The sequence below is a fragment of the Zeus faber genome (assembly GCF_960531495.2).
Source record: "Zeus faber genome assembly, chromosome: 19".
Lineage (NCBI taxonomy): Eukaryota > Metazoa > Chordata > Actinopteri > Zeiformes > Zeidae > Zeus > Zeus faber.
In genome coordinates this window covers 26,016,338-26,032,945 of record NC_137206.1, presented here as the reverse complement: position 1 = coordinate 26,032,945, position 16,608 = coordinate 26,016,338, and the positions used below count along the sequence as shown (strand labels likewise).

At 41.7% G+C, this 16,608-nt stretch overlaps 1 protein-coding gene across 1 annotated transcript in view; it reads right to left on the bottom strand.

Annotated features, from left to right (window-relative positions):
- Positions 1-11,422: 11,422 nt before the first annotated feature.
- Positions 11,423-16,608, bottom strand: part of gpr158a (G protein-coupled receptor 158a) — a gene marked incomplete at its 5' end in the record, with an annotated part of 94,655 nt that continues 89,469 nt past the window's right edge. The window contains 4 exons of the mRNA XM_080020472.1: positions 11,423-13,530; positions 14,047-14,130; positions 14,269-14,415; positions 14,708-14,813. Coding sequence (XP_079876598.1) covers positions 11,641-13,530; positions 14,047-14,130; positions 14,269-14,415; positions 14,708-14,813 — 2,227 coding nt within the window. The 3' untranslated portion in view covers positions 11,423-11,640. The remainder of the gene's footprint in view (positions 13,531-14,046; positions 14,131-14,268; positions 14,416-14,707; positions 14,814-16,608) is intronic.

Here is a 16,608-nt window from a genome sequence, read left to right as displayed (position 1 = left end):
TACTCCCTTGGAGAAATCTGTCATTTGCTATGCATACTTACTAGAGTGTGTGTGTGTGTGTGTGTGTGTGTGTGTGTGTGTGTGTGTGTGTGTGTGTGTGTGTGTGTGTGTGTGTGTGTGTGTGTGTGTGTGTGTGTGTATGTCATAGGCTCAAAGTCACATCATTAACCGACACTGACCAACAGATGATTATTTATTTACTTATTTACTCATTATCAAACTCCAGAGAAGCGTCAAAGAGCACTGAGCTGCAGGTTAACAGGCTCCACTACATTTCAAAGCAAATATCTGTAATTTTCACACATTATTTTATATATACATATATATATATATATGTATATATATATATATATATATATATATACAGAGAGAGAGAGAGAGAGAGAGAGATCAAACGTATGTACAATATTGTTTTTTGTAAATTATAATCAGGATCTGCATGAGCACTCAGGAGGAGGAAGACGAGGAGAAGGAGGAAAAGGAGGAGGAGGAGGAGGGTGCATGATGTTTCCTCCAAATAAGTAATTTTTCTACCTTATGTAATGCTCTGTCAAATGCGGAGGAACACTAGCGGACACCTAGTGGTTTGTTTTTTATTACTGCAGTTTGATTTTGCAATGATTTAATAGAATAGAATAGAATAGAAAAGAATAGAATAGAATAGAATAGAATAGAAATGTATACATTCGGGGCGGATTGAATGCTTTCGAAACATGCCTGGTTCTCACCTCTCACAATAACAAATTTGTCTATTATAAATTGAACACTGAGTCATCTTAACCCTTCTTGTGACTTTACTAGTCTGTTAGTTTTAAAGCAAAGATTGATAGAACATTGCTATGCTGAAATTTGTGATGTGTCATAACACATAATTTTTCCTCTTACCCCATTTTTATTTTCCATTCCGATGTACTTTTCTGCTCCCCGTTGAGAATCTTTGGTGACTCTGACTGGAATACAATCCAAAGGCATCGAGTTATAAACAACTGTACTATAAACTATCAGTTTATAGTACGGTTTATAGAACCTAAGGGTTTGTCTCTAATGCTGAGGCAGCATTTGAAGACTGACAGTAACAGTAAAAAACACAGCAGACAGAAGACACACACACATGTTCCCTGTCCAACATAGACCCTGCCCCGGCCCTCTGTCGCCACAATTCAGTTCATTTAAACACATAAATAATAGGGATTTCTGACATTATTGTATTCCTTTTTTAATGTAAAATCTAAAGTCAGAATCAGCAAGTTTTTGATATTCATTAGTGATCATTTTCAACCTGGGATGCATTCAGTTTCAGTCTTACCACCCCAGTTATTTTGTTTTGGACTTGATTCTAACATGACATGAAGATTTTTTTTTATCGTTAGATATGATATCACCACAGTTATCATCATAAATGTACTATGGTGAAGTTTAACTATTCATCGTTTTGCTGGGGACCTATTGGAACCTCTTGAAGGATCCCCGGGGAGTCATTGGACCCCATATTGAGAACCCCTGCCTTAGAGGAGATGATCAGGTCATGTGTCATCCATCTTATGAGAAGACCGCATCAGAAGAAACAAAGTGAATGACTCATGTGTCCTCGCGGAGCTGCGTGACCCCCTCTGAGCCTAGCTGGGACCTTAGGGAGGGGTGAGTCCCACTGTAGGTTACTGTTAACAAGTGATAAAGGCCGGTGATGTCAGATGGAACGGTGCTGCACTGAATGAACGTTGATTCCCAGTGAGCCACACACACGGCGCCAGCCTTGGGCTTTGTGTGTTTCTGCTGCAGCTGATCCCAGCCTCATGAAGCCGGAACACACAACCATTCCAATTATTAGGCGGTATAAATAAAGACATTTCTTTTGTGATTATGATTCAATATGATGCACAAGCCGTTAACAACCCCACAGGCCCTTAGAATATTTCTTATTTTATATATATATATATATATATATATATATTTTACTTATTTTATGATTGACGAAACGGAACACTTCTCTGAGATTGTTCATAAAATATTTTATCAAATATAAAGAAAATACTTCATTCTAATTCTCAACAACACGATGATTGAAATCCATTGTTTACTGGATCTAGCCACGCTGTGGAGCTACACCGTGTTTCTGCTGCTGATAGATATATATAGATAGATAGATAGATAGATAAAATATCATATCATATCATATAATAAAATATGATATAATATAATATAAATCTTTCAGATAATAGCAGGTAACTGAGAAGAGGGGGAAATTAAAAGACTGGGGGTAGATGGCAGCAGAGCCCGGTGAGACTGATTCATGAAAAGTTAAGAATTGACCTTTGGATTTTTAATTTCCATGACATCATCAAACTGACAGAGAATGTCATGACATGAATGGGTGGGTGTGAGTGCGTGCGTGCGTTTATGCGTGTGTGCGTGTGTGTGTGTGTGTGTGCTTGTGTGTGTGTGTGTATGTGTGTATGTGTGTGTATGTGTGTGTGCCCGTGTGTGTGTGTCCACCAGGTGGCAGTAGAGAGCCATGTGTTTATTCTGCGGGCTATGGTCTAAACAGGGTGAGGTCATACAGGAAGTGATGTCACTGCTGCCCCCTGCTGGCTGGTTGCAGAACATGCGTTACACAGGATCAGAGGCCAACTTGTGAGGGAAAATATAAAGTCTCGTCATTGTTTTAAACTACTTTTCAAAACGACTCTAGTTGAGTCTTATTTTGACGGCAAGGCTTTGACGGCAGTTTTTTTCTTTTCAACGTACCATAAGAGACTAGAAACAGGAAGTTGTGTCGCTTCCTATCGGCAACTTGCTGCAGCCGACGTTAGGATCTGGATGTGCTGGGTCAGTTACAAAAAGCAGTGTTGAATAAAATGTGTTATTACTGTTTTTCAAATGTACACATACACATAATATAAACCAAGACAGAAGGACTGTACTTGTGACTTTTTTAAGGCTTGAACGTTTGCCCCATTGGACTGCATGAAGCGCAGCAGGAAGCTGCAGCAGTGGTGATGCTGCGCCGTGAACCGTCATTACATTGCATTTCGCAGACACTTTTATCCAAAGTGACTTACAATTATTCACGGTAGGGACGGTAGCTCTGGAGGTAGAGCTGGTCGTCTAGTAATCTAAAGGTTGCTGGTTGGATCCCAGGCTCCTCCTGCTAGCATGCTGTAGTGTCCTTGAGCAAGACACTTAACCCCTAATTGCTCCTGATGGCTGCGTCCGTCAGTGTTTGAATAATTGTAAGTCGCTTTGGATAAAAGCGTCCGCGTAATGTAATATTCAAACACCAACGGACGCAGCAATTAGGGGTTAAGTGTCTTGCTCAAGGACACTACAGCATGCTAGCAGGAGGAGCCCGACCAGCTCTACCTCCTGAGCTACCATCCCCCTGCATAAATGACGGGAACCGACATTTTTATAAGGACCGCGTGGTAGAATAGCAAACTAATCCTGTAAGAGATCAGTTCTGCGTGTTCTCGTGTACGTATGACATGTCACACATTTGTGTGTGTGTGTGTGTGTGTTAACAGCGGTGCACTCTGTGTCCTAGAGGGCTGAGTAGGCTGGATATTATCCCGACAAGCGCAAAAAAGAAAAAGGGAATTTCTCATAGAAATGGGCTTCTCTTGTTCTCTCTCCACACACAGACACACGCACGCACGCACACACACACACACACACACACACACACACACACACACACACAGGTCTGAAGGGCTTCCCTAATTGGGAGAAGGTGTCATGGCAGCCGTGACGTAAATCACAGTGGCGCGCGGGAACAAGAGCGGATTGTTTGGCCAACGCTCTCCTCTACAAGGAAAGAGTGATGAGGTTCCTCGGACCACGCTCAGGGAATTCCCAACGACCCCCCCCCCCCCCAAGGCTGCAGAGATCGCATTAGGCATCTACCATCCATTGTCTGTACAGTGAAATCAGGTACTGGTGAGTGCCCGGTGCACAGATAATTGGTGTGAAAGTGCACCCTACAGTGCAGTACGTATGCCGTAGCGGTGCCGTTTGACTAGAGGTGTGTGGACATAACTCAGGGCTCGTAAATATTGAATGACCACTGGACTTCCTCGGCGTTGCTCCGGGATTAAGGACGTCTTGGATTTCAGAGACGCTGTGGTGTGGGGGATGGTTTGGTTTGATCAGCCACACCTGTCCTGGGTCTAGGTAATTGGGGCCCAAGATCAGTGTGGCTGCATACCTGTTGCTCGTTGATTGGTCTAACGGGCGACATGTAAAACCTCCATCCCCACCTTCATCTCTCCACCTCCAATATCCACCTCCATTCAGGATCCCTCCAACCTTCCCCCTCTACCTCATCTAGCAGCCCTCTACCTACCCCCATCCAGCACTCCCCCACCTCCATCCAGGACAGCTCCACCCCGTCTCAACCTCCACCCAAAGCCTCATCCAGCATCCCTCCACCTCCATGAAACATCCCTCCACCTTCATCCAGCATCACTCAACCTCCATCCAGCAACCCTCATCTCAACCCACCTCTATCCCGCACTCCTCCAGCTCTATCCAGCACTCCACCCTATCCAGTATCCCTCTACCTCCATCCAGAATCACTCAACCTCCATTCAGCAACCACCCACCCTCCTCTATCCAGCACTCCACCCCGTTCAGCATCCCTCTACAGTACCTCCATCCAGCATCCCTCAACCTCCATCCAGCATCCCTCTACCTCCATCCAGCACCCTCTATCTCCATCCAGCATCCCTCCACCTCCATTCAGCATCCCTCCACCTCCATCCAGCATCCCTCCACCTCCATCCAGAATCCCTCTACCCCCAGGCAGCATCTATCCGCCTCCATCCAGCAGCCCTCCAGCCTCCACCTCATCTAGAACTCCTTCACTCCTACACCTCTCCATCCAATGGAATATTATCATCTGGGTTAGTTACATTGAAAGAGTGAAGTATTTGAACTCTAAATGATAAGTGAGGTGTACGGCGTATTGTACCATTACACTGGAAGTATTTTACATTTAATTTAAACATTTAAATTTATTTATGGATCAGAAAAAAGGGCCAACATATTCAACAGAATAAAATAGTGTAGTTTGTATTTTACACATTTTTTTGTATGTAGTGCAATAAGATAAGTAGTCATGTCAGTGCATTATGTAAAAATATCAATTTATCATCAACAAAAACAGTTAGTAGTTATATAGTTAGTCATCGCTAAGATACAATTTAAATAAATGGTCTCAATGAAAATTAAAGTAGTTTTACGCAAATACTGTCTTGTAGTTCATTTATGTCGTATTTTTGATTCAATTTGAAAGGATTTTACACCTTAACTCTACATGTCATAGTAAATATCTTGCATTAAAATTTTTACTTGACTACATTAATCTGTAATTATTACTAAACATTTTTTTAAAAAGCTCTTACTTAATCTGCTCAGGTTGAGCAATTCAGGATCCAATAATTAAATCACAACGCTGCATAGAAACGGGCAGAAGTTTAACTTGACAACTTAAGAAATAACAATGGACAAATCTAAATCCTTCATCATGAGAAAAAAAATAAAAAAATCTGCAAAGATTTTTATTGTCAGATGTGATTTAGTCCAAACTTCCATACCTGTCTATATTACGGTTAGATCATAGCAATACTATGCTAACTAATACTTCAAATCATTATTGTACAAATAATGTTGAAGTGACTGTTAAGCATTTTTGGAGAGGACCCCCTGGAATCTCGCTTGATGGTTGGTTGGTTGGTTCTTTTTATTTTCTTTCTTTCTTTCTTTCTTTCTTTCTTTCTTTCTTTCTTTCTTTCTTTCTTGCCACTTCTCTGCACAACTCCCACGTGTCTCTGTCCAAGCAACCGTTCCAGGATTGTTCCATGACCGTTCCAGGACCGTTCCGTTCCAGTACCATTCCGTTCCAAGACCTGCACGTGAACCTCCTGAAGTGGTTGTGATGCACCAAGCTTTCATGAAGGCATGCACTTCTTATAAACACTAAGAGACAAAATGACTAGGATAGTGGAACGAAAAGGTTATTTATAGTAAATAAAGTGTGGTAAAAATATATTTCCACCCATTTGTACTTTAAGTGGAAGTAAACTTGGAGTGGATTTATTTGTTACTTCTTATTTACTTTATTCATCTATTACTAATTTAAAGTACAGATTTAATACTAATGTACTAGTCATTTTGTGCTGTAGGAGAAGTGTTAGTGCATTAATGAAAAAGTACTTGTTAAAAGTCAACAATTTTGGTCCTCAAAAGTAACCAAAAATACATACAAGATATATTCTTGGGGATGGTAGCTCAGGAGGTAGAGCTGGTCGTCTAGTAATCTAAAGGTTGCTGGTTAGATCCCAGGCTCCTCCTGCTAGCATGCTGTAGTGTCCTTGAGCAAGACACTTAACCCCTCATTGCTCCTGATGGCTGCGTCCGTCTGTGTTTGAACAATTGTAAGTCGCTTTGGATAAAAGCTTCTGCTAAATGACGTAATGTAATGTAAATGTAATATTCCTAATATTATATTTAAGCACATCCACATACTTCAACACTCTAAGTACAATTTAAGTTATGAGTACATAAAAAATAAACAAAATATACTTTCAGAGAGACTATGTATACTTATTTTCACTTGGGAGAACATATTCTCAGGGTTTTAAACACATATTTATAATGCCAAAATGAATAGTTGTGATGTATTAACTAGAGGTGGGTAATTACAGGTTCAGAAAATAAAAGACCTGCCATGGTTTTAGCTCCTAAGGAGGACTTTTACTAAAACAACATTCTCAGCATCAGTGAATAACACGTTTAATTTTCATATAAATATTTATTGCAGTGGAGGTATTTATTATGTACATGCTATCACAATATAACACAATATAAATCTACTAAATATATATATATATATATATATATATATATATATATATATATAGATGCTATGGTGCTTGTCATAGAGCTGTAGTTATCACAAGCAGGTAATACAGTAAGTTGGGTACAGTATCACTCACTTTACATCTTGTTACAGTCCATTTAAGATCAAATCGTTTTTTTTTTCTCTTTTTATTTAGTTTGTTCTATCAAGGGTAGTGAAACATTGGTCCTACGAATTTCTTGAATTCATGCAGAAGCCACAAGAGCAAGAATTACGACTTAACAGCTTGAGTAGTAGTAATAGTAGTAATAGTAGTAGTAGTAGTAGTAGTAGTAGTATTAGTAGTATTAGTTGTAATAGTAGTATTTGTCGTAGTGTTTGCCATTAGGTGACTTGGTTTCGTCACAAGAGAGGTCCGGTTTCAATTTAAAGACTGGAAAATAAAAAATAAAAAGCTAGAAAAGGTAACTGACCATTACAATATGGGAGCAGGAAGTCACAGCGGTGGACGACGGGCGTCGGGTCACGCAAGCGTCCACGTCGAGGTGGTAGAAGGATGACTCGAGAAAAGACAGACCATGGACGAGACATGGATTCACGTTTGCACAATTCAAATGCATGGGTAGGGGGCTGGACGGAGGATGCCCCACCCCTGCAGACAAACTGCATCGTTTAACTGAGAGAGCAATAAAGTAAAATGCATATTAACGTTTTTATTTTACTTTTGGTGGTACTATTTTCTGTTCCTGCTCCGCCGTCACTGGTCTGGGAGGGAACTGGTGTGTAAAAACCATGACCAGACAGTGCCGAAAAATAGGATAAAAACATTGAGGAGAGATTCAAAAATATAATTTTGTTTCGCCATTTTGTTTCTGGAAAAAAAACATCTTTTTTTTCATTTGGTACTGATCGTTGGAATGGTCTCTTTTTTACTCAGTACATGAAAGTTTATTACTTTTAGTAATAATTAGGAACCTGTAAAGACAGTTTGAACTAAATACATAGTGTTAAATAAATAGATATTTGGACACACAAAATGTAAGATATTTGACCTTTTGACTAAGAGACGTAACTCTTAGTCAATGCAAGTGTTTATGAAAAAATAGTGGTCTATTTAAAAAAGGCAAAGATTAGAATTAGATAAAATTTTAATTAGATTAAAAAAATGATAATAATATTATCAGTAAAAAAAAATAATTAAAAAAGGGGGTAAACTGTGTATGTATGTAGATAAATATATATGACTAAGTCAATGAGTATTGACTCTATTCCACCTATTACAACAGATCATTTTGGCAGGAATTTATACATGGGCCCATCAGTTACATTTAATTAATCAATATCGATTATTATTTTATTATATAAATAATATAAAAAATATATTAAAATAAAACGATATAAAAAAAAGACAAAGGGCTAATAAAACGGTGGCGTTGCGGCGGTGGACGTTCAAAGCGTGAGCCGGGTCCGTGGTGTCACGATGCATATCACTGATTACACCGAAAATCTGGTCCATAAATATAATCCGCGTCCATGAAAGCGTCACGTGTGTGGCAACGCCGGCGGGGAAGAGGTAAAGCTAAAGCGGTGGCGACGACAAATCTCGTGCGTTTGAAATATTTCAGAGGAAGCCACACGGGTCAATGGGACGTGGTGGTGTGGGGGGGGGGGTTTCGAGAAATGTATGTGAAACTGGAACCTGATGAGATTCATGGGGCCAGTTAAAAATAACTGCAGGAAATAGTATGTCTTTCTTTCTAGTATGTCTTTCTATCATATCCTATATATTTCTTTTCATTTTAAAGTGGTAATCCATGGTCTGTGCCGGGTGGATTTCACTACAAGTCCCAGAATGAATTCGAACCAGCAATATTTCCCTTTTTTAATTTTGAAATTCATTCGGGTTCACCCATGTCAATTTCCTTTCTCCAACGTTTTTTTTTTCTTGGTCATTTGAGGTGGTGGGCCCCTCATACAGCATATACAGGAGCACATGCATAACGCAAACACATCAAACGGCTGTTTTTTTAAAAAGTGGTAGCTTTTTGCACTTGTAAAAAAAGTGTAAAGTCCCCATCAAATATGGGGACTTTACTTTTTTAATTTTTTTTTTTTTTTTTAAGTAAAAAAATCGTACAGATTACCACTTTAACTCAAATATGCAATTAGAGCTCAGAGCTCTGCGGAGTTAAGACGGCGTTTTATAATTCTTGATTGCATGGAAACATTAACGTGAGTCAGATACAGGACAAGCTTTTGGAGAGTCACCAGAGATAATAATTAGTCATGACAACATTCAATGCTGCCGCCTACTTCCCTTTTGATATTTCAAAACGGATTTTATGCCGAACTATATTTTTCCGTCACGTGTCACACAAACTACTACGCTGGTTCTTCTACTATACTGGTTTTGGCGAAAATTGATTCTTAGTCACCATTTATTAATCTAAAATTATCTTTAATCTAGAATTTTAGTGTCGAGAGGAATTTCATACACAAAATAGGGGGAAATCTTTGACAAAATTGAAATTATTCTGAATAACTACAACATAGATCCTACAGCTACCTTTGCATTGCACTGGGGAAAACCATGCAGACAGTAGAACAACTGCACCTTCAATATGGAAAAACACAGAGAAGCGATAGCAGCTAATCACCTAATTTCTCAATTTACAACACACAACCTCCCAGTTGGATTTGTGTACATGACTGATGTTAATTACTCATGTTTGTATTTTACACTGAATATGCTGCATATTCACTGTAAAATTCTGTTACAGCATGTATTCACTGCCCTCGTATTATATTTAACCCGCTGAAAAAAACCTTTTTGGGTCTATGACAACAGAAAAGGGATGAGCCGCGGGCACATAGGAAGTGCAGGAAAACATACTAAGCATTTGCCAAAGCAGGAATTTTGTGTGTCTCCCTCTAGTTGACAATGTATCGGTGGGATCCAGCTTCTGTCCTTCCTCCGGCATGCAGTCAATATAATTCACCGCCACCCAAGACGACTGTACACGGGGGTAGGCGCTGCAGCAGCAGCAGCAGCAGCAATGAGGCAAGACCAAAACAAAACAAAAAAGAGGTCATCGTACATGATCACGTGGTCCAGATTTAGGTTCAGTCCTGAATCTCACATATCTGAACCCCCACGGGAATGAATATCTGTGTTCCTGAATCAAAAATCAACCCAAGTGGTTTGATTACGCTCCGCCGAAACAAATGTGTGATTGTACTAATGAGGCGCAGCTTGCGCAGCTAGTTCTGTCAGACAACTTGACAGCGCCACACACTTCCACGCCCTTATATGGGCTGGCCAATTTAACAGCCGTTTAAGCCGTATATGCTGTTTAAGCTGCGTTGCTGCGCTCCCTCCACCACCTCTGCATCCACCTGTTGGGCTCTACTCTCTAAAACATTGTCAGAACCAAACTGAACACCCAATAAGACCTTCATCTGAAATGGTAACTTTATCTGGATTGGATTCAATATGAACTTGACAACAACAACCAATTATTTTTGCTCTGTTCAACTCACTGCTGAATTCTACCGCAACTGTTGGAGCTTTGACGAAATGTCCAAAGCAGTGTGTTTGCAGTAACTCATCATAGACTGGGAGGCACTAAATCCAGATTTGCTCAAAAATATAAATGGAAGTATCGACATAATAGTCCATACAGTTACCCATCTGAACTGAGAGGTGCCACCTGGTGCCCACCTTTGGCCTCGCCACTGCTCTGCGGAACTTGGAAGCTTTCTACTCTGGTTAGAGCCACGGTGAAAATGATATTTGAGAAACTCCTATGCAGCTCCTTTGCAGCTTCAAAAAGCCGCTTCACACCGAGCACAAACTTCTTTGAGGATTGTTTTTCGCGGAAACATTGCAATGGAAAGTTTCCATGCCGGAAAAGGACATTTTCCACTTTCCACCGTCTGTCGATGCCTCAAAAGAGAAAAAATGCACGTGGGCATATTCTCCACTTACGTTTTGTGCTTCGGCGGTGTGTAACGGCTTTAAGATGGCAGTTAGGTCGGCTATAAGAGGACACGGAGCAGGTATATGGAGAACTAACAGCTGAATAGCACAATACCTCCTCCTTTTTTTAAAATATGTGCATTTGACTAAAGTGCTGAAGACTGCTTCCCTCACATACAGCCCCCCTCCTCAAAAGACACAACAGGAGTCCGGTGAGGTTGGACGCAACAACACTGACATAACTCTTTCGAGATGTTTCTTTTCTTCTTTGGCATTTTACGGGTTTTCTTTCTTCTTTTCTCACATGGGCTTCAACCTATTAATTCATACTTTAGTTTGCTGTACACATTACATATCTTCATTCCACTCCCACTCTCATGGTCACGCTGTCATGTCCATGACATGCACTGAAATGCACTCATAAATAAACATAAGAATAGATATTGTAATGATCACCAGTCTATGAAAGTTACACAATTTGAACAATGCAGGCTTTTAACATTTAACATGAAGTGAAATGGTTGACAGGTTAGAAGTTGCATAAGTATAGGCTATGATTCATCTTTAGGAATACTCTATTCTGGAATGCTTGTTATGATGTTTTGTTTGGTTTTTATATATTTACCTTTTTTCCCCCCAAAATAGACAAACACTCAAAAGAAAACCTTGGAAAGGAAGGCAACTTGTGGAGCTTGATCGTCTTTTCTTCCAAGCCACCTCACTAATAGTAAACGTTACTATTTTAGGATTTAAAAGTGAGAAAAAAAATACAACCACAGCCATATTTTCAGTTGTCCACTTAGTGTCATGCCTTTTTGCCCGGTGTGCTATCATCAAAGTCCCAGGGACAAACATCTGCCTTTTTTGGACAACTTACAACCTTCCCTTTAGGATTTAAATTGCTTTTTTTTGCCGCAGGATCGCTTTTGTCCGTGCCTTTATTATTGGACGTATCCTCAAAATCCCATGGACAGACGTCAGCCTTCTTCCCTTTTGCTGCTCCATCATTGGCACTTTTCCGTTTTTCTACTGCTGGCAACTCCTGATGGCTCGCCACCTCCCAGGGGCATACTTCTGTCATTTTTTGCTGGCTCGTGTGTTTCTCTGAGGGCTTATTTTTGTCCTTGTCTTTTGTTCTGATTTTCTCATCATCAGTGTCTTTTGTCTCCTCTCTCTCTTTCTCTCGCTCCACTGTTCTTGTGGATGTTGCGGCCTTCTTTTTTGAAGGGGACTCTCTCGTTTTGGAAACTGTAGCTGGACCAGGTGTCCTCTCTGTATTTGCCGATACAGAGGTGTCGTATTCCCAGGGACACACATCCGCCTTTGACGTGGATGTTTTCGGAGTGCTGCCTGTTTTAGAGGGCTCTGAAAGGGCACTTTTCCCCTTGCCATCTGTGGGGGCTGTGCCTTTTCTCTGTTTTGTCATTTCTTGTGACTGAGCTGACTGATCTGTTGTTTTGGTTTCGTCAAAGTCCCATGGACAAACATCAGAATGACTGGTTTTAGAACTGTCTGTTGCAGAATGAGACTGGCTGTTCTTGGCAGTGTGGCTAACCTGACCAGTGGGTTGCGGTTTTGAGCCTTCTTTTTGGCCAACCTGGCCTTCACTTCCATGCTCCCACGGACAGATCTCTGCTCGCTCTGCAGTTGTCCTCTGGGTTTCTTTAGACTGCCTGGCATTACATGGGGACTGGTCAGAAGCTTTCTGCCCTTTCTGCTGCTGGGGCATTTCTCCCTTGGCGCCGCCACCATGAAGTGTGGTAGTCTCTTTTGGAGCTATGGATACATGCTTCTGGACCTTGTTCTCTGATGGAGTTGGGAGATCTTCTACCTCCCAAGGACACACTTCGGAAAGATCATAGAGATCCTTACTCTTTCCTTGCTCGGAGCATATGGAAGGCTGGCTTCCACTCACCTGCTGTTTCATGATGCCACTTTTTACCATGGTCTGCTTGTACTCAACTGACTGACTGATAATCATCTTTGGATGGCACTCATCTTCATCAGCGCTGGCCTTGGTGTCCTTACTCTTTGACTGACTCTTTTTATTGCTGTCCTCTATGCTCTGGGTCTTTCCTGTCAAGCCCAACGTCTTCTCTTTAGCACTGGCAATGACACTGAGGGACTTCTGCAACATAGACGTTCTTGGGTGGATTGGCTTCTTGTCCACTGTAAGAGTGTGTGCACTGGCCGACTTACAGACCAATGGAACTGACTCGGTAGATTCACTGGTGACTTCAATTTTTTCGTTGGACTTCTTCCTGACCAGCTTCTTGCCCATCAGGGTATCCAGAAGCGACCCCTCCACCGGGATCTCCTCCATCTTGTCTGTTGCCGAGCTGTTGGAGTCTTCACTCTGGTCTCGGACGTGGTCATAACTACTGTGAGACTTCTTCAGGGAGAAGACTTTGTTCTTCGCCGTCTCCTCCTTAGCTCCTTTTCCCAGGTGAGCTGGCTCGAAGGGGTTCTTTCTCAGCACGCAGATGCTGTTTCGGCTGCTCCCGTGCTCTCCTGCCTCCTTGTCGTCACGGCTGCACTGGCGGTGCACCGATTCCGGGATCTCGGTGATCCGCCTCATGAGGGAACGACCCAGGCCTTTCTTGGAGCTCCGCTTCTTCTGGAGGTGAGGGTTGTTGGCCAACATCTTCTTCCTCTTATAAATCTCCAACTGGGAATAGAGCTTCTTCAGTTCCTCCTGGAAATGTGTTAAAAAAAACAAGGGGAGATGGGGGTTGGGTGTGAAAATAAAGATATCATGATTGGCCAATTTCGAACAATTACTGTACTCTGAAATGTTAAATGTGTGTGTTTGTAACATAGACACAGCATCACGGAAAAAAGCAGACATTCAAGTACACAAAGGCATGCAGAATGTTTATGGCAACTAAAGACAGTTGTTAAATGATGCACCACATTATATCTCATGCGTGCTGAACAAAAAGGAAAGACAAGACGGTCTCGAACAGCGTTAAATAAGGAAACAGAGTGTGTGTTAACGTTAGGTCTGAAACAGCCTCTAAGCTCTGGTCCTGAATTTATTATATTTCTGTTGGCTTGCCCATCCAATACAGTGAACGCTGTCACCAGGCAGCAGGATATCAGCTGATCATATCATTGCCTCCGGTAAATAGGCTTGGAGTGGAACCAGCGCTCCAATCTTTGGTTGAGAGACTTCTTCAGCTCTAACAGACAAACAGAAACGTCTGCTCACGTTGGTACGTTTTTCCCATAGGTTGTTGCAAGACCTTACACCACAGCCATTTATAGAACTGTGATGGCCCATTTCGTCTGGCGTCTGCAATAAAAAACTGCCATGGCTCAGTATTTTGGCCTCAGCCAGGGGGACACAAGTACAGACAAAATGCATTCACAAGTTATACAGTTGGAAAGGGAGAATTGTGTGCAGGAGAAGTTGGACGGAACCAGGGCTCACCCGGATGTCCTCGGGGTCCAGACTGTGTTCGCTCCATGCTGAGGTTATGCTGCTGTTGAGGTAGGACCCGGAGCGACCCATGTCCAGCTCGTCCTCATAGGCCTCGGATACAATGTCATCCCTTATGTGGGTGCCAGCGAATAAGAACTGGAGGTGACATATTATCAAATACCTACGTGACAACTGTGTCTTCGAAAACAGAATAAATGCATAATATAGTCTACATATATTGCACATATTGTCCACACACAAACAAGCACACATAAGTGATCTATTTAAAGACAACAGGGCAAGATACATAATAAAGATACTCAGGAACAAATACATAACTTGTCAAAAAATCTAAAAGATACAATAGCCTTTTCATATATTGAATAGTATAGGGAACAGAGTATAGAGAACATTTGAAAATGGAATGCTCGTGCATGGGGCTGTTTACCTTGGGGAAGAGCAGAAGTCCCAAAGTGACCGTGACGGTAAGATGAGTGTGAGCAAAGAACAGAAGGAGCATCCAGTCCGGGTGAAGCTCAGGAGCCAAACTGAACCTGTAGAGAGAGAGAGAGAGAAAGAGAGAGAGAGAGAGATCGGTGTGAAACAGCCCAACCTGTTGTCCTCTTAAACTAATCTTCACCTGATGTCTTGCTCACTGCGTCTGATGTTTGAGTGGAATAATGTGTGAATCCCCGAGCAGCTCAAACAGAAACTGAGCTGCACTAAACAACTGGCATCTGTCAGGTTTAAGTACATCAAAGCCCCTATGAGGAATTGGGAAAAAGTGGGCCAATTTCCAAGAGTAAAGACTAAATATTCTATGAGTCTCATCATCTATTTAGTCATAGACTTACTTTCACTCTGGTGGAAAACAGCAGTTAGCAAGTTAAATAGTGAAAAATGCACTGGTGATTGGTGATGTGTGGCTTTTCCACTTGGTTTGCCATAAATGGCTCCGCCAGATTTTATGGTGAATTTGACTGAGTAGCATTTGTAAAATTTGATTACAAATGAATTCTAAACATCTCCAGTTTCTTATGTGATTTATATAAATCGATCAACGTTAAATTGACACTGAATGGTGCTAAGTGATAAATTCCCAATTGCAATAAAGAACAGCTTTGATCCCATTAAGAAACAAGGGATGACATCTTCATGAATGTATTACTGTTTATACTATATCTATAGAAAAACATTGGTTGTTGATGCACATTGTGACCCAATTGTCAAATATTATAGATCCGTTAGCGTGAGAATATTGTGTAATTTGCTTGTCGGCAGCACACCTCTTAAGACTCAGATGGAACTGGGAAAGAGAGAATTTATTTTAAGCTTAAGTGGATTTAAGAAGAAGAAGAAGAAGAAGAAGAAGAAGAAGAAGAACAATCTTCGCATCGTCTGTCTGGGCGTCGGCATTCCCCTGCTAGAAATTGCCTCATATAATGTTCTGTATGAGTAATTTGTTTGCCGGCAAAGGAAAAATATCCTCATAATTTTTAGTAGAGAGAAAATAAAGGTTAATGACCATGATGTGGAGCTGGAATGCACCTAATTTATCCTACAGTAACACAGTACCCCGCTGCTCCCCGCTGCGGTTACAACCTCAGTGGAAAGCAGCGATCATTTCTTAACAAAATATTAATTGCCAGGAGATGCTACAGGCTTTAATTTAAAATCAACTAATTGGCCTCCAAGCAGTGAGACTTCATAAACACTTAGGATGTGGAGGCATGTCCTGTCAGATGATAATTCAACCACTGGAGAGCCTACATCCCAGTAAATGTCATCCAACAGGCTCATTAGGTCGTTGAAGTTGGCAAACGGCTAATTAAGGAACCGTTACCGTGGTAATAGCTTGAAGGCACAAAAAAGGCCAAAGTGTGGTGCATGGAGCTTTGAAGTTGCGCCTCCTTCATGTCTTTTTATGTTTTTGTTGGCGAGGATCGGAAAATACGTGCCTGTGCATGGCAGACGAGGGTTTGAATCGTTTGGGTGGGGCCGCCTTCTCTAGCTGGCGGCGACGGGACGAAGAATTCCCAAGCGCTCTCCCAACGGATAGAAAGATCACCTTTTCACTTCCCATGGTCGCTGCGCCGGGAGCGGAGACGGACAGATGGCGGACGAGTCTAACGAGCCCCCGAAGCCATCTCCCCCGTGGCAAACCTTCCCGGGATCCCCCTCGCCAAAGCCAGGGCAGGTGTTCCAATTTATAAAGAGCCTCATCTGGCCGTATTGCCGCTGACAGCTACTTCCCAGCGCGGCGGAAGAACCCAATTAACGGTGATGGGATCGGAGAAACACACGGGCCGAACCGTAAACCACCGAAAACACACAGCATCTGGATATAAA